Genomic DNA, 19,481 nt, shown 5'->3' on the forward strand with positions numbered 1-19,481 from the left:
CCTTCTCCTTTAAGCCTCCCTTAGCCTATAACAATATTATAGATAGTGTAAAGGACAATATTGGGGTATCAGTCATTCAAGTACAGTTCCAAGAACGCAAGGACAGCAAATAAGGTTTCTTGCCATATCTTACCCTTACTGACCTTGGCTTTTAGTTATGGTAAGAAGAGCGTTAGGGCCAATGCCAGTTTAAATATCCCAGCACAGGTAGGTAGATTTAATCTCTATAAAAAGTGTTCAGAATAAAAAAAATGACTACATTTTATATGTATGTACTATTTATTTAGCTCATAATGAACATAACAAGCATAATTTGCTTCTTTAATTGGGGAAAATACGATACCTCCTCCAACACAAACATATTAAACTAGAAAGGGAAGTTTGAGAACAAACTTCATGTTGGGTTGAAAAATGTGAAATCACTGAATAAAATCTGATCTGTTGTTGGCTCTGCCCACTTTTTCTAACCTTGGACCACAGTTAAATAGTAAAACCCCTGTGCAAAGTTTGGGGGCCCTGGTTTTAAATTTCCCCACTAAAAGTCAATAAGTGACATCTGATTGGCGGTAGGTGGCTCTGCCCGCTTTTTCTTACCTGGAACTGCAGTTACCCAGTGACTAACTCTGCAAAGTTTAGGGACCCTAGGATTAATAGTTAAAGAGCGAACATATTAAAAAGTAAAACTGCAGTCCCCTAGTGACCAACTGTGAATAGTTTGGGGACCCTTGGGTTAATACTGTGAGAATGGCAGCTTGTTGAATTTCCCCATTGAAAGTCAATAGGTAAAATTTGATTGGCTGCTAGTGGCTCCGCCCATTTTTTCTAACCTTGAACCGAGTTACCTGGTGCCTAACCCTGCAAAGTTTGGGGACCCTGGGGTTATTACTGTGAGAATGGCAGCAGGTTGAACTTCCGCCAAGTCTATAGGTAATTGACTGATTGACTGTTCACAGCTCCTCCCACTTTTGGGCATCCAGCATTCCTCATATTTTCATTCAGGCTGACCCCATGAGTATGTGATTTAAGTTTGGGGAGTGCAGCCTCAAAGCTGTAAGATTGGCAGCAGTTCCAATTTCCCCATAAAAATCAATGGTTGAAATTTGATTGGCTGTTGTTGGCAACCTGCTCCGCTATAGGGCGAAGAAGTGTGGAGAGTTTGGGTGTTGTACCCCTAAAACTGTAGGAGGAGTAGCGTTTAGAAAATGGGGGGCGCGAAGAAGAAAAGGAGAAGGACAAGGACGAGGAGCAGGAACAGGAGAAGAACAGTATGTTGGGTTTTTCAACCCGACACAATAATATTTAGGAACTGTAATGGGCTCCATTAAATTATTTTGAAAAACACTGGGAATTTGTTCATTGTAAGAAATGAATTATTAAAGTATACCAATGATTGATGAGTGTTACAATCTCTTACCTTTACAAACAGGAGGTCCTGTCCACTGTTGGGAGAAGCACAAACTTTCGCTTGACCCACTTATTTCATATCCTGGGTTACACTGGTACTTCACCACATCACCATTTGAATAATATTGTTTCTCTGTTGTAATGTTTCCATTTTCAATTATAGGTGGTTGGTTACAGTAACCAAATTCTTTAAATAAAAACAATTTTTTTTATATTATTTTCACTAAAATGTTAAAGATAAATATGTATAAATAATTAGCATTTTAAAAGAAATATTCTGTACTTGTACAATGGCATTGTGAAGTATAAAAATGTATTTAATTCAAAATAAAAAGTTGGCAATTAAACAGTTACCCCAGGGTGCATCTTACACCTCCTGATATTTTTTAGATGAACTATGCAATACTGTTCTGTGCATAGTTTCATGGTATTCCATAAAAAAAGCCCAATTTGTATACCCACTTCCCAAATGCATGATATGACACTTGAGCAAGATCAAACATACAGACAGTTCTTTGGCATAAATAAAGTCCATTTATACATACAGTTACAGACTCTGTTGTCAAACAGGAGCATAAACAAAATAAAACAAAACCCTTGTCACACTTGGGCACTTACTGCTACACAGGGCACTTTTTTTTTTTTACGCGCCCATTCTGACGCGACCGCGCCCAATGTAACACGCGTGAGTAAAGTTACATTAATTCATTCTTGGGTTTAAAAAGCAAACAAAATATAAATTGTTTTGCCACCATTATAGATTTATGCTAATTACCATCATACACAAGATATTGTTTACCTAAATAAGACTCTATGAAGGGGAATAATCAATATCATACCAACCATACTTCATTTCTGGCTGCTCTCCGTATCAGCATTACACCCAAGAGTCCCTCCTACCCCGCCCACAAGCCATAAAGTAAATATATATATGTGATGTCTTGATATAGGTCCTCTGTGTAGGACAGAAACATCGACTTACACCATTAAATTTTTGCATATAATTTAAGTCCCATGAGTGCTCTGTCTTCTACATGTTGGTATATACTGTATATATATGTTTACAAAAGAGCCCAGTTGAGCCTTCACTGTATTACTGAAAGCGGTGAGAGTTGCCTAGTAGCGTGGGCAGTGTGAGTCGCCCGGCGGTGCTGCAGCGAAGGAGCCAGGAGAGAACCGGCGACAATAGTCAGAGCTGCCACGTGGGACGCCAAACAGGGAGTAGCGGCAATAGCTGAGAACAGAGAGCCGAACCGGGGGAGAGCCAGTGACAGTTGGGGCCGAGGTCAGTACCAAGTGAGCGTAATTGCCTAGTGTGATGCCCAGGGGTAATACCCGAGTCAGTAACTGGGAGCACAATTACACAATAAGCTTTTACAGGAGCCGACAATAAGTAGCAACTTGTATCTACAAATAACCAGTTTTGGCAACTTTGGCAAAATGGAAGAGCTACAAATAGCCTCTCCTCACCACTTGATTGGCCAGTTGCAGCCCAGACTCTTTAACTCCCGCAGTGCTGAACCAAACCACCTTACAATTACCATCATACAAAAGATATTGTTTAGAATTCTATGAAAGGGGATAAGTGATATTATACCTACCATAATTATTTATTTCTGGCCATTCTTCATATCAGCATTACATCCAAGGGTCCCACCTGTCCTCACCCACAAACCATACAGTTACTCCCTTCCAAAACCATTAAGGTACTGTAGGGACCCATAGGGTTAATACGTCCCTATGGCTTTAAGCCCTACTAGTTCCTTCTTTGTCCTGTTACTGGGCAGAGGCCCATGCATCTAGTGTGCCATTAGCATATGTGCCTTATTGGTTAATAGGTAGACCACTCCCTTGGCACTTCAATATAGTGCTTAGCAAAGGGGTGGGTCTTCCTCTTTGGCTGCATCTGATGACCCAGGTGGAAGTTCCACTGAGCCTGGGATCAACAGGACCCCAGTAAAGGGAGTACCCTAGAGGCTTCGATTAACACTAGTGAAGTCAGGGAACAGGGACCCCATGAATGAGGAGTAGTGAGTATCAGGATAATTATAAGAGCTCTTTCAAGGATAGTGAGATTAGTTAGAAAGAACAGTTTCTGGCTCCAATCAGGAAAGGTTAGCTGGAAGTATTCTTCTCTACAGGAACTGTTGCCTTAGTGCAGGACCACGGTTTAGATGCAGGTATCAGGTCAGTTCCTATCCCTGATCCATAGTTGTCTGTGAGGGATCCTTGGCTGCTAAGGGACACCCTGAGGATATAGATACTTGGCCAGACTACTCTCAACAGGGAGGCCGTGCTGGTTGGTGGTCCTTACCTTCCCCACCCTCCGCTGAGGTGGGCTAGACCGGTGGACACCATATTTTTCTACAGTCTGTGCAATTACCTGATATCTCCTCTGTGTGAGTATTGCTATAACCCTGTGGATCATTGTGTTGGACAATAAACAAGTTAAGTTCTGGTTTACCACAAAGAACCTTCTGGCACCCATTCTTGTGTTTGCTTGCATACAGTTTAAGTGAGTTGTAGTTGCACTACACCCCAAGGATATTTCCACATAGCGAAAACCCATCTGGCATGTAGAGTCCTATGTACCCCATGCTCTAAAGCCTATCTAGCTGGTATTGCCTGTTGTTACAGTCAAATAGGGGTTACAGTACCATCACCCACCTTGTTTAATACCAAGCTCTGTCAGAAGGGTGGGAAATACTGATATGGAGAGTGGTCAGGAAAGAAGAATTATATTATTAATTATGATAACATTTTTCTCCTTTCCTGGCCACTACATATCAGCATTACACCTGAATATACCAAGCAGTACTCTATTAACAAGAGTGGGAATAAAAAGAAAACACAACAGAAGACAAATGCAAGGCCACTTACTTATGAAGCAAAATCCTAATGAGCCCCTCCATAATTGCTGGAAGAAACGGATTCTAGCCAATAGTGTCTGAGAAAAGTCTGAGCTGATGACCAAGAAGTCACCTCACAAACCTGCAATTTCAGAACCTCTGCCAGAGCTGCCCATGAGGTTGCCGCAGGCCTTGGTGAATGAGCCCTCAAACCCAAATGAGCTAGCTTGCCTTGAGATTGATACACTCTTAAAGAGGCATGGGACAATCAACTAATAATTGAGGCTGCCTGCCCCTTAAGGCTTCCTGCTGGGTCTACAAACGATCTGCTTGACTTCCTGAAAGACCCTTAAACTTACAAATTAAAGTTTAACCACCATACTGGATCTACCTTCTGTAAGTACTCTGAGGCCTCTTGCTCCAAAAAGATTGGCAACGTCACTTCTTTCTTCAAATTAAATGAGGCCACCACCTTAGACAAAATGACTCGTCTGGCCTCAGAATGACTATTATGCAGAAAAAAGATCTGATTCAGACCATAGGACAGTCCCTTTAACTCTCCCACTCTACAATTGGAGGCGGTCACAATAAGAAAGAGTCTTGAGAGTCAAAAACGAGGTGGTGATATACTCCGGTGGCTCACATGGTTTCAAGGTCAGACACTTTAAAACCAGATGAAGACTCCAAGCTGGAGGAGCCTTCCTATCAGGTGGCCATAACTTGAGAGCTGTCACAGAAAAACATCTTCACCACTGGATTCTTTGTCCAACAAATTTGAGATAGGGAAATCACCCCCGAGGTTTGATCTTTCTGTTGAATCCACAAAAGAAATCTATCCCTCCAGGCCTGCATGGACAGAGCAGCTGGATTGGGATAAAAAAAAGAGGCCCTTGTCTCAACAGATCTTTTACCCCGGGAAGAGGTCAGGGTGGTCCCACAGCCAGCTTTAGATGAAATGGATACCACAGCCTGAAAGGCTATTTCGGAGCAATCAAAACCATATCCACTCTGTATTGAATCACTTTCAGAAGTGTTTGGAAGATGAGAGGAAAACCATACACTAGACCCAAACAAGTGAGATTTAAAATTTTGAGACCCCAAAATTGGGTATGTTTAAATGTAAATTTGTTCTACAGACATGTAGTATTATAGTTAATGCTGATCTGTGTAATCACTTTACATGTAACACTGATTTTTGTGTTGATCTTCTACAGTGCCCTTGGTGGCTTTTGGTATGTGGGGGAGACAGCACAAAAACTCCATGATCATATTTCCCAACAAGTGATGAAAACAGTTTGGGGGGGTATATTGGATTCAAAAATTGAAAACCTTGCAACCTACTAGACTCAATAAAAATTGTGATTTGTATGTATTTGTTTGATTTAGTTTTGTTTGATTTTGTTAATAATCTTTAAGTTTAATATCTGGAGTTGTGGATATGTGGCATATTATGTATTTGTGATCATATTGTATTTTTGGCCATATTGCATATTTATTAAGAGGGTGTTCAATAATGTGTCTTGGTCCATAGACTATAATGTTATATATTTTTATTATATTGGATAGGGCTTGTGATGGTGTCATGTGACCTATGATATTTTATTAAAAGCTAGGTGGGCTAATCAGGCACTTTAGGCTTGACAAAGGGAGTGGATGCTTCCAAAACATTAACTTTGCGGTCTGTGATAGCTGTCTTGGAACTACATGCCACATTACAGAGCAATGTAAGTGATGATGGGAGTCCTGTGCTTCACTAACTGTACATATATATTTATGTTCATATCTATAGGCCCATAATAGAATTCAACTGTGGCTCGACAAAGGCATGGCTTGGACAAGCAACATTACAAAGGGAAATTTACTTTACTAAGTGCAGTGTGCCTTTTCCAATGCAATTCACCATTTTGTTTTACCTAGAATACAGCATTTTTCCCCACAATTCCAGCATCATTTTGGACTAGAGGATCAGATTTTGCAGTTGCACACAATTCTTTAGGTGTACATGTACTGCATTTAGTTACACAGGCCGCAGTGAGAAACCTACAAATATCTCCATCTTTAAAGTTTCCTTTAGTCGGTTGGCGTGCTAGCATGTAATTAAAAACAGGAGGCACAAATATGTCAAGTGCAGGATGCAGCTTACGACGCAAGTATCTTTAATGAATTCCGGAATTAACTGTGTCAATTTTTGGCATAACCGCAGTTGCACAACTCAATATAGAATAAAAGATAACATTTTATTGCACAATTTTACCTGCTTAAAAGTAGCATAATAATACATCTGTTACATACAATGTACAGTGGTGCAAATGGTACTATATTTTTTCCATTGATGGTTGAGTTGCTATTTATTCACAAAACATAGGAACTACATGCAAAGGAAAATTGGTTTGCCCAGGTTTGCTTTCTAAATGATGTTTATTACATGCCTGTTAATTTTTTTTTTAAGTTCAGTCTCTACTGAAAAGTACATATAGAATACATTTCTAGAAGTTAGGCAGGTTATATATAGGCATAATGGTTGAACGTGATGGACGTATATCTTTTTCAACCCAACTTACTATGTTACTATGTTACTATTCCAAAATCCTGTATTTCTTAAGAGGGATCAACTTGCATACTCACCAATACATTGAGGAGGTGACTGCCATTTACCATTCTCGCATTTGATGGATTTTGATCCAAGGGCTCGATACTGTGAAGCACACCTTATCTCAACAGTACTGTCATTATGATAGGTGATATTTCCTATTTCTGAATCCTGGGAGCGTGGTGGTTTGGGAGCAGGTGCACACACACTGAGATCCACTGCCAAAGAGAAAAAAAAAGCTCTTTTGTTTGCTATGGGCATTTCTTTGCTGCTATTTGCCATGGGAAAACACTGCTACCTGTTAAATCAGAGCAATCCAGGTATTGTGAATCAAAGTGTACTATGTGCCATTCCCATGAGTAAGAACTAGCGATGTGTGTGCTGGCCCAAAACGTGCGGTATACACAGGTCAGGCAAGCAGTTCCTTCTCTGGTTGTCTGCTGGTTGCCTTTTTATATACACACCTTGCCCCTTTGAAAATATGCCAATATATCAAGAAGACAAATTTTGTTTCACAGTCATTTTTTTGCCAGAAGTACCTGTACTTCCCTGAAACTGGACCTGTTAAGGTGAGCATCTATGTCATATTCCATTGCTAATATTCCACATATGCCATTGCATTATGGTGTTATTTACTGTATGTAGCATTACTACCCATTACAATTGTATTGTAAAATTTTGGGTGAGGACTTACATGCTACCCTATCTGTTCCTAAATATTTTGTTTACTGGCTGATGCAGCAAAGTTTTCTCCTGTAACCATATTAGTTATTTGAACAATATGCTTGCGTAATTACATGACATTTTTGTCAGCAATGTTCTGGCACAATATGCTCAGAATGACGCAATTATGATATTTAGTAATTACACAATTTTGCTTTGAATATATAGCTGGCATATTAATGCAAACTTTAGTGGAGATAGACAAGCTGAATTTTTGCACCTAAGTAAATACATGAAGTGCAAAAACAAAAAATAAATATTGAACTTTGAGAAGTATTTTAATATGTGTGGATCCATTGTTTCAGAATGAATAAATATAATTTTTAGAAGTAGTATCCTGTGGTTACCCTATCACTAGTACCTACACTGACCTATGTGTTTCCATAATTGAGGTGAAAATTCTGCTGCAATGTTCTATTAATGTACTATTAATTAGCAGTATTTTGTTCCAACAAATTATTTAACCTGCTATGTTATACATTTTATCAAAAAAATTGTAAAATCATACCTTGCTTCTTTGTAATTAGTCTGTACCGATTTACCTGTCCAGAATAGTCATCTGTTCAAATAAAGCAAAATCATGACATTCAGTATGCACTTGTGGAAACATTTAAGTTATTAAAGAAGTTTCTTTAGAAGCCAAACACACAGATGGGTACATGTTTTGTATATAAAACATTGAGCAAACCGTACCTAGATATTTGGGACAGATGATTCAAACATGTCTTTCCTTTTAAAATTGTGATTATCACATTTTTCATTAAAATAGATTATGTGGTCTCTGTACAGGTATGGGATCTATTACCCAGAATGCTCAGGGCTTGGAGTTTTCTGCATGATGGATCTTTATGTAATTTGGATCACCATACCTTCTAAAAATAATTAAACATTAAAAAATATTAAACATTAAATAAACCCAATGGGACTTATTTTGGCAACAGCATGGATTCATGCAGCTTAGTTAGTTACATTAAAGTACAAGGCACTGATTTATTATTACAGATGTAGGAGGGTAAAGGTTTTGCCAGCCTTTAGGTCCTTTGGTCCCCTGGGCATAATTTAGTGAGCTAGATTGGGGTCCTTAGTTATAGAAGGGAAGCTGTTTCCTTTTCCTGCGTTAAAATATTCTCCTGGCAGTTCAGTAACCTGCCAGAAGATGTCACTGTTCTACAAAAAAGGGAAGTTTTTATGTGTTTTGCCTCTTCTTTGGTTACCCACTTACTGGAGGAGGTGGTGTGGTGCTGGAGAGCCTGGAACATAGGAAAATTCCAGTATAAGAAAAGTAAGTGCTAGGGCAGCTTTGTAATAGTCATTTTAGGAGTGAAAGATAGGTTCAGGGGGTAGTTAGTAGAGCAGCAGAGGTTCCAACAAGGAGACCAGGAGGGTTAGTATCCTGGGGTGACAAGGCTGCCATAATAGGGACTTTTTGGTAAGGCTCTGGGATAGAGAGATCTGCTGGAGCCCGAGCCTGCTGTAAGGGCGCCTATTGCTAGGCATTGTGCACCAAGACAGGCAACGCTAGTGCTATGAACACTAAACCTAAAGATTGTAAGCATGCACTGGATGACGATGTAGGGACCCATAGGGTTAAATGGCCCCTATGGTTTTAAATCACTGCAGGGTCAGTTCCCATAGGTAGGGAATGTATTTAAGTAAGTATTTACATATGTATGCTATTGGATAGCAGGTAGGGTGGTCACTTCCTGTCTCACTATATAGTGCTGGGAAAGGAGTGGCACTTCCTCTTTGGCTTCCACCTGAGGAACAGGGTAGATGTTGCTGTGAGCCTGGGCACAGGCCCAGTTAAAGTCGGGGAACAGGGCCCCGTGAATTAGATAATGGCAAGTAAAGCTCCCGTGCTAGTACAGTCTAGGGGTATATTTATCATGCTGTGTAAAAAATGGAGTAAAATATTACCAGTGATGTTGCTCAAAGTAGCCAATCAGATGTTTTGCTTTGGTTTTCAAACTGTTAAAATCTAATTGCTGATTGGTTGCCCTGGGCAACATCACTGGTAATGCTTCATTCCACTTTTTACACAGCATGATTTAATAATAATTTACCCCTAGGAGTGTAAGGCAGTTAGGGTTGAGCTAGAAAGAGCAGATCTGAGCTCCAACATAGGATAGGCAGTTTGGAGGTATCGCTCCCAGGCCATATTTTGCTGTAGTGTAGGGATCCCAGTGAACAGGGAATCAAGATAGAGAATTCCCTGAGGTGATCCAGGCCACTACGGGGTGTGGCAGAGGTGAAGTGAGATTCCTGCCAAACTCTCCTCAGGGGAGTGTCAGTCTGTATTACACTCTGCATGTGATTTTGCCTATACCAGTTGCCTCTGAGACACTGTGTTTTGAGTAACCCTGTGGATGTTCAATAAACTCGTTCTTTTTTATTGTTTTCAAGAACCTTTACATTACAGCTCAATGTGCCCTGACCCTGGGTGGAGGCATGCCATTTTACAGTGTACATGCTCTCCTATATATATCTGAGGCACTTGCCTCCTGTAGCATCAAATAGTGGAAATCAGTCCAGGATTTTCTTCAGTAGCAGAAAAGTGCTACACAGAGCATAGAAAGATCATTTAAAAACTGGACTATTTGCTCTATGGGAGATGGCCTTCCCATAATTCAGAGCTTTCTGGATATTGGGTCTTCAGATAAGAGATCCTATACCGGTGTGGTGTAATGTCGAAATAAACATTAAACATTAATAAATTAAATCACAACACTATTGTTTTAACAAGGCATGAACAAGGATAGGCTTCTCGTATATATAACAGTTACCTCTGCAGGTAGGCAGTTCTGGGCTCCAGCCATAGTAATAGCATTGACTGACTTCTTGGCCTACTAATTCATAGCCACGTGAACAAGCAAACTGAACAACATCTCCAGCTTTATATTCCTCATTTAATTCTTCTATGTGACAAGTGGTTTCTGAGAACAGAGAAAAAAACACAAGATTATACAGCCCCTGACGTCATCATGCCGCCAGAATTATCACATGATGACATGACATGGTGACGTTGGCGCCACACGCTACTGACCTTTTTCCAGGTTTATAACCTGACAAAGGCGGCAACCCTACTTCAGGGGGACAAATCAGAAATATGTAATCCCCTGCAATTATATCATATAATTCAAATGTATTCCCAACCTACAAAACTTTGTCAATGTATTTTATTAGTTGTATGCTTTGTATGCATACTTTCCTATTGAACCATGAAATTGATTTTTTGTGACTTAAAAGCTGTATTTGAAAATCTAGGCTGAAGTAAATTTCAAAATGTATACAAATACTGTACATCTGTACTGATGCTGCTGACTTTCCACCTGCCTTCATGGGGAGGAGGGGGGTGAGAGCAGGAGTTACAGTATGTGAGCATTGGTCAGGCCATGGAGTAGAAGGCTTTTAAAGTTACTTTGCTACTGATGCTGCTGGCTTTTCGCTTGCCTTTTTAGGGGGGTGAGGAGTCAAAGAAAAAGAAAGCAGAAAATTTGTGTGTGTAGAAACATTGATGAGATAAGAAAGAAAAAAAAGGGAACTGTATAGTGAAGTACTAATGTTAATTGTGGGAAAATAAAATATATAAACTATATTACTATTATAATGAAAGCATACTTCATAAAAGTGGCAACATGCTATTTTTGGTTCAGAGAGTTATAGTTCATTCTGTGGTAGTGATTCTACACCAGAACATGTTAGCAGCTATAAGGGATGATATGATGGGAACACTCATTAGGTTGTAGAAGCACTTAGACTGTGGTGTTTAAACTACAGAACTATAACTTAATGCACCTAAAATTAGCTTTTTGGCACTTTTATGAACTATGCTTTATGCATAAATTAAAAAAAAGGGTATATATATTTTATTTTTCTAGAATTATCACTAACACTATATTATATAGTGTTTTCTTTCCTATGTCCTTACTCATATTGAGCACTAGTTTTTTTGCACATCCATCTTGTTGAACTTTAACTCTTTAAGTTCTGCAGAACGTAGAATTTAAGTTTTGTGAATAAAATGCCACACAACGTAGGTTCTATGCTCTGCAGCACTTTGGAGCTGAGGAGATCTTTTAAAGCCACTCCTTTGTTACCCACTCCCCAGCCCTTAGGCAATGAGCACAATTGGGGGACAAATGGGCCTTTCGGCACAATCACACAGTGTCTACTGCTGCCTGTACTTCCTGTGGCCCAGACCATTGCCTCTTCCAGATCCTAACAGCCAATTCCACCTGCTGCTGCAGCCCTCCTGCCCTGACAGTCTGCCTGCCTTGTTTTACAAGCCCGTGACACATACATACTCCCAGACACACTTTCTACACTAACATACCAATTTGTACGTACACACATTTCTGGAGGTTCAGAGTACTCGCACTTTCACAGCACTGACACATACATATATTTTTTTAATGTAATGTTTGTGGGAAAAAAAATAATGACAATTCAAACAGCATATTTGCACAGTGCAACACCTTTTGCATATTATTGTAGTGAGTATATTCTATTTTTGGGGATTTTGTTGCATTTTTAGCTGTTTTGTTGATAAATATGCTTCTAGAAATCCCATAGGAATGAATAGAATGTTAGTGAGTTTTTATGTATTAAGCTGTAAGCTCACATTTTGATAAATCTGCCCCTTAAAGTGTGTTTAGAAATATTACACTATATTATTTTTCTATATTTACTTCCTCCCTACAGCTTGAAGTCGCTAATCACTTTCTGCTTTTGGAGTTTTATATACAGAGACTGTTAAAAGATCAGCAGAGGGACATACTAACATTCACCTTATGCACTTTTGTCTATATCTGTTAAACTATTTTATTTTTCTAGTGGGATTTCCTGAGGTGTATACCTCAGAGCCCACTACATGGAGGCACTGTGCTTTTAAAGAAGACATATTGGATAAATCGAATAAACCCCTAATTTTGCAGGCAATTATGAATAATATTTGGTGCTGGTTGGGCTAAACATTAATCCTATTTGTAAAAACGGCCCCTTTATTGGAGCTCCCTATAGATCCTATCAGTTCTCTGTTCATGTTTCAAATGAAGGGTGGGTGTGTCCTACCAATCCCTGCCAGAAGCACAGCAGGAGGGGGAGAGCCAATCACAGCCTTGCACTCACACGAGCAAAGACAGGCCTCATTTCCCTATCAGGTCAGCCTAGCTGCTGATTGGTTCCTATCCTACAGTGCAGTGTACTGAGGGCCGTGTCCAGAGAATTCAGCCAGCAGGAAGTGGAACAGATGGGCGGGACTAGTAGGGTTTTGGTGGATTTTCTCAATAAATCAGTCCGAGATACAACTTTGTTTAAGCACAATCCTCCTATATTTAGAGGGGTATAAGGAGGAGAGGAGTCTCCTTTAAGGCTCAGTCTCTCCTACAAATAATGTACACAAAAAGTGTAGGATTCATAGGTATGCCTGAATAAAGATTTATTTATGAGAATTTATGAGAAAAAATTAACAAGACGTTGTTTGGTTCATTTTTAAAGAAAAACTATATCCCCAAATAATTCAGGTTTCTAAATAGACTGGTTTCCTCTAAATAGACTGTTTTTTAGAAAAATATATTTTTTTAGTATGTGTCATTGCCATTTTAAATACTAAGGGCTATATGTCCCACTTAATATGATATAAACTTTCTGTTGGTTAAGTTTTTTGAGGGTATAGTTTTCCATTAAAAATCTTCTAAAATTATTAATCATATCGGGTTAGCACATAATCCATCTATAATCATACACTTATGCTCTCAGGAACATGTATAAAATATGAAACAAACATACCAACACACCGGGGAGGAGATGTCCAAGGACACGTAGCAGAATCAAACCTTGTGTTTTTTGTACTCCTGTATCCTTCATCACATTCATAGACTAAGGATTCTCCATGCTCAAACATCTTTTTATTTGGAATATATCTTCCGTGACTTACAGATTCAATCATGCAAGATTCTGATAGAAAGCAAAAACAGATGCAATTACTCTTCAGTGTCATATGCTATACTAAACCTATGCACATTGGTAAACTCCTGGTATTAATATTTAGGATGCTCTCGGTACCTAATGACAAGTGGGAAATAAGATGCTGCAATGCAGAAGCTTTGAGACAATTTTCAGAAATGTCATCAAAGCCAGCAAAGCTTTGCAGTATGGAGTAGAAAGTTTGGATTTGGGAGAATGTAAATCTTTTGTGCGCACATTTTAAATAGAGATGTAGCGAACTGTTCGCCGGCGAACTAATTCGCGCGAACATCGGGTGTTCGCGTTCGCGCAAATTCGCGGACTTTTGCCGATGTTCGCCACTTTGGGTTCGCCACGTTTTTTTTTCGGCGCCGCGTTTTTTCGCCTTGGTTTTTCCGCCGCGTTTTTTCGCCTATGCATATACATAGGAATAGCTTGCGTTTTTTTTTTGCTTTATTTTTTGGCGTTTTTTTTGGCGTTTTTTTTACAAAGTATTTTTCAGAGAAGTTTTTGCCCTTGATCCCCCTCCTGCATGCCACTGTCCAGGTCGTGGCACCCTTTAAACAACTTTAAAATCAGTTTTCTGGCCAGAAATGGCTTTTCTAGGTTTTAAAGTTTGCCTTCCCATTGAAGTCTATGGGGTTCGCAAAGTTCGCGAATATTCGCGAGTTTTGGCGAAAGTCTGCGAACGGGTTCGCGAACATTTTCGGCGATGTTCGCTACATCACTAATTTTAAACCTTTGTGGGTATTTTTTAAAACTTTGTGCTCAGGTCAGAATAAATACAACATTTTTTGTTTTTAGACAAAATTCTATGTGCACACCACAATCTGTTGTGTGTACTGGCCTCAAAATTTGTGCGCATGCGCACAGCTTAGAGGGAACATTGTATACAAGCTTTTTTGTAACTTACAAATTTTATTGCAAAGTTTCTGCAGTAAATAACACAGGCATATGCATTTTGTAGCAGAATATATTTCTTCTTCTACAGATATATATAAAGTCAATGCAAATAGAGTAGTTAGAAACATAAACTTGGAAGGAACGTGGAAGTCCAGTTTTTTGTTTGACCAACACATTGCTATAATTGCATTACCCTTTATGAGATTTATAAATTTCCCTCTGGGTATGGGATTTTTAGTCTGTCTTTGCTTTGGGGGTTCAGAGAACAAATTAAGAGTTTCCATTATTTGTACTAATAAGATCAGCGTGGGTTACTTCTGCTGGGTCTGTGACATTTGTTAAAAAATTAGTTTCCCAAGGGGACCATTTTTTAAGGAATAAACTTTCTCTGTTTGTTATATGAGCAGTTATCTTTTCAAAGCGTTTATTGCTTTCCACTTTAGAGATAACTTCTGTTATTGTAGGGGTCGTTTGGGATTTCCATATGGATGTAACTGCTAAACGAGCAGCTGATATATGATTGACCAGTTTCTGGACAGAGTTTTTCAATTTTGGTATTGGTAGTCCCAATAGGAGGTGTGGTGGTTTAATATCAAGCGATAGTGCTAGAACTGCTTTTATAAGATCACAAACCTCTTCCCAGAATGTTGTTAATTTGGGACAGGCCCAAAGGATATGTGACAGGGTCCCAACTCCTAGGCATCCCCTCCAACATAGTGGAGAGGCCTGCAGGATGAATTTGGCTATCCTGTGAGGGGTTAAGTACCATTTAATCGTAACTTTGTATACATTTTTCTTTTGTTGAGCACAAACTACCATTCCCTTAGCATTTTCCCAAATTTTGTCCCACTTTGATAATTACAGTTCTTCTCCAAACTCTGTCTCCCAATATTGCATATATTTATGTTTGGGAAAGGGATCCTCTAGCAGAGCTATCATTAGCTTACATAAATAGGAGATCAGCCGCTTGTAAGGGTGTGGTTTAACTAAGTTTTTTTCCATATGGTATTGGAGTATTAGTCTCCTGTTTGTTTAACCTTTTGCAAAGTGTTTAACCTGGAGATATTGTAAGGTCCTGTCTGTGTTCCATTTGTACTTGTCTTTTAGTTTGTCATATGGATAGACTTTGTATCCTCTGGGATCCATAAAGTCAATAATTCTGGTCATATATATTGGTGCCCAAATATGTTTATGAGATTGTTCTAGTCCCATGGGGAACTCAGGGATGGCTAAAACTGGTGTAAGAAAGTAAGTGGTCCCACAGATTTTGTATTTCTTTTTGCATCTTTGCCAGATATTCACCGTGAACTGCAATGAATTAGGGGAAAAAGGAGAGAGCGGTATCTTGGTCTTATGAGTGAGTAATAAATTGCTCAGATGAAAGGGTTGGGGGTAGAACTTTTCCATTTGTTGGGTGGATTAGGCTGAAGCTATGCTAGTGTTTGGCATAAATGGGTGGCTTCATAATATTTGCAGATGTCTTGGACTGCTAGGACCCCTTGATAACTACTAAATAGAAGGACTGATCTTGGTATTATGCTTTTGTCTTTCCATATGATTTGGAGTATATCTTTCTGAATATTTCTGAGCTGCTGTGCGGGAATGGGGACCAGCAGGGTTTCATATAAGTATAGTAGTTTAGGCAAAATACTCATTTTTAATGTAGCAATGTGACCAAACCATGATATAGGCTTATTTTTAGCCGTTCGCGAACTTTGCGAACCCCATAGACTTCAATGGGAAGGCGAACTTTAAAACCTAGAAAAGCCATTTCTGGCCAGAAAACTGATTTTAAAGTTGTTTAAAGGGTGCCACGACCTGGACAGTGGCATGCAGGAGGGGGATCAAGGGCAAAATTTCTCTGAAAAATACGTTGTTGACACAGCGTTGCATTTTGTGCTGTAAAGGGCAGAAATCACACTACATTTTTAAACTTGTGTAATAAACTGCTTTAAAACGTCCGGCATCTACATGCCAATCAAGTCGTGTAAAGGTTACAGCCGGTTCACACGCAAAGACAAAACGCTGCAGTAGTGGATACGGAATATATTATTGCTGGTGGAAAAACATTGCTCAGGTGATTTTATTGCAATGCAATGTCACTACTATGTGTAACGTGTTTGGTGCACTACTATGAACAACAGCAAACAGCACTGGACACGTTAAAGAACAGTAACTTAAATTAAAAAAAAAAAAAAATTAATAATAAAAAAAAAGTGATCTCTGGTTGGTGCTGGGGGTGACCTTCTAGGAGCAGCACACCAGTCCCACACAGCTAGACTAATAGCACTCGGCTCTATAAATTACAGTAGCAAAGTAAAAAAACACAAATAAAAAAAAATTATGTGTTAAACGGTGGTTAGTGCTTAGTGCACTACTATGAGCAGCACACCTATCTCCAACACACACAGACGGAGCTGCAGTACACAATGAAAAGAAGACTAGAGTAACAGTAATCAGAAAATAAAAGCAGTCCTTACAAGGACTATTGGGTTATAGCAGATGATCAGCAGGACAGCTGCCCACAGCAGCTACATACAGAGCAGTAGAAAGTATATTACTAGTCAGCAAAGCTACCTAAACTGTCCCTCAAATCCCTGCACAGCTCTCTCCCTATGCTAACTCATCAAGCACACACAGGCAGAATGTAAAATGGCTGCTGGGCTTCGGTTTATATATGGAATGGAGTGGTCCGGGGGTGGTCCAGGAGGGAGAGCTGCCTGATTGGCTGCCATGTATCTGCTGGCTCTGGGGTGAGAGCATGGGCGTCCACAGAAGGGGGCAAGAGGGGGCACTTGCCCCCCCCTGGAAAAGTAGCAAAAAAAAACAAAAAAAAAAACCTTACTCCGTTTCTGCACTGTCCTGGAAAGCTGTTCTTGCAAGCCCGTTTTGCTGTGCTCCGATTGGATCTTTCTTCTTGTGGATTCTCCAATCAGAGCACAGCTTCCTTGACAGACAGTAAAATTGACCAATCAGAGCACAGATGCACACAGGGATCGGGAGATTTTGCAAACTGGAAACAGAAATGAAGACTGAAAAGAAGAATCTGCAGCTGTAACTTTTCATCCCACAGGTACTATACACAGGTACTATGCCAGGTACTATACCCAGGCACTATACCCAGGCACTATACACAGGCACTATACACGGGCACTATACCCAGGCACTATACACGGGCACTATACACGGGCACTATACATGGGTACTATACACAGGGCACTATACCCAGGTACTATACACAGGGTACTATACACAGGTACTATACACAGGTACAGGTACAAAAAGCTAAATAACTGAAAAACCATTAAAAATAAAAGTGAATTCGAATGCGAACTACCCCTTTAAGCTAACTGATCACAAACACAAATGTTTGCAGATCCCCTAACAGAAGTGCACGTATGAATACATTTACATACTAAACATTTTAGGGTAAAAAAAAAAAGCATCCCCACCTGCACTTTTGTACAGTATCCCTGGGAGTCAGTGGGAACGGCAAGAGGTAGTTGGGAGGTTAACTTTTTACGCCAGCAGCGAATCCACTAAGTGTCACATTAGCTGTAGGTCAGTCTGTGTATGGGCCATCTTTAGCCTCCCCTAGTATCATCCTGAAAAAAAAAATATATATATATATTTATATATATATATATATATATATATATATTTGTCTGTTGCAGGATGATGCTAGCTTACTTGCCCCCCCTTGGAAAATTTTCTGCGGACGCCCATGGGTGAGAGGTCAAAATTTGGCTCCAGCTAAGGCGAACCCAAAATTGCGAACTTTGCTAAAAGTTCGCGAACTTGCGAACACCCGATTTTTGTGCGAATTAGTTCGCCGTCGAACAGTTCGCTACATATCTACTTACTTTTCCAGTTTCTCAAATCCTGTGTCATTCGTTTAGGGGAATGTAGATATAATAGATAGCAAAATCATATCTTAAAACAGTGTAATATATTCTTAGGTCTAGATAGTTAGCTAAGAGGTTTAAGGAGAAAAATACTCATAGCATCCAGCACATTTGATATATTTGAATAAATAGTTTGAGGCACAACCTTATGCAACTCGGAGGTTTGAAAAGTGTTGTAAAAATAAATGCTTGTGTCATTGCTTGATGGTTGGTCATTCAATGTAATATCAATGAGGGACTTCCATTTGTAAACTATCAAATGGAAAAAAACAAAGTTTAAGAACTGTTTTTTTAAAAAGTTAACCAATAATAGAATGATCAAACGCCAAGGTATAAGGATTTCTTGCCCTGAGTAGTTAGAGCAGGGGTGGGCAAACTTTTTGGCTCACGGGCCACATTTACTTACCCCCGGGCCGGACCGGGCCAGGGCGGGCAGGGCCAGGCCAGCGTTATGCCCCCTTCGTCTCTTTAATTCCGGCCAGCCAATGACACCAAGTCTCGCGTGATGAGACGGATGTGGCCCGCGGGCCATAGTTTGCCCACCCCTGAGTTAGAGGTATGTTGTTGTGATGGCTTTGTGTCTGGCTTAGTGTCCCCTTTCGTTGATGTATTAAAGGGGTTGCTTGCAATATTTGCTTTCTGGGGTGCTGGTCAGTTGTCAGCTGCTAGGCGTCTTGGATGTTTATTGGGGGTCAAGCATGAAAAATTAACCATTGACTGTAACTAAGGTCTTTTTTTAAAGAAAAAAAGAAAGTAAAAGAGAAAAATGAAGTAAATAATCAAATAACAAAAACCACAAAAAGCAAGAACCAGTGTTTTTAAGGTGTTACCTTTAATTAGGTAACCGATGACACAATGAAAGAGATACTGTATGTAGTATACCAGTGTCAGGGAGAGGCTGCATGAAGTGGGGTTTCCAGAGCTGTAGGTCTCTCTTGGTTCAGCCTTGTGATTATCAATTAAGCAGAATAAAGGTTTATTGGGATAGACATCTTCATGTTGGTGTTCTGGATCTTTGAGATAGCGACGGGGATAGTTGCGATTGGCTTGAGCCCACTTTTTCCTACTCTTGAGATTTTTTATAAGAGAAGTTTATATGGGAACCCCCATCAGTAGAATATGTTATTTGCCCTTAATAGTTGC

The 19,481-nt window shown here is 39.7% G+C and overlaps 1 protein-coding gene across 5 annotated transcripts in view; it reads right to left on the minus strand.

The window, feature by feature from the left end:
• The window catches only part of cfh (complement factor H), a 161,336-nt gene that overhangs the window by 95,413 nt on the left and 46,442 nt on the right, over positions 1–19,481 (minus strand). For all 5 annotated transcript variants that reach the window (XM_031899958.1, XM_031899957.1, XM_031899960.1 and 2 more), the window contains 5 exon segments: positions 13,354–13,521; positions 10,350–10,499; positions 8,075–8,125; positions 6,879–7,061; positions 1,415–1,591 (listed from right to left, as the gene is read on the minus strand). In XM_031899958.1, coding sequence (XP_031755818.1) covers positions 1,415–1,591; positions 6,879–7,061; positions 8,075–8,125; positions 10,350–10,499; positions 13,354–13,521 — 729 coding nt within the window.

The sequence above is a fragment of the Xenopus tropicalis genome, chromosome 4, assembly GCF_000004195.4.
Source record: "Xenopus tropicalis strain Nigerian chromosome 4, UCB_Xtro_10.0, whole genome shotgun sequence".
Classification (NCBI taxonomy): domain Eukaryota; kingdom Metazoa; phylum Chordata; class Amphibia; order Anura; family Pipidae; genus Xenopus; species Xenopus tropicalis.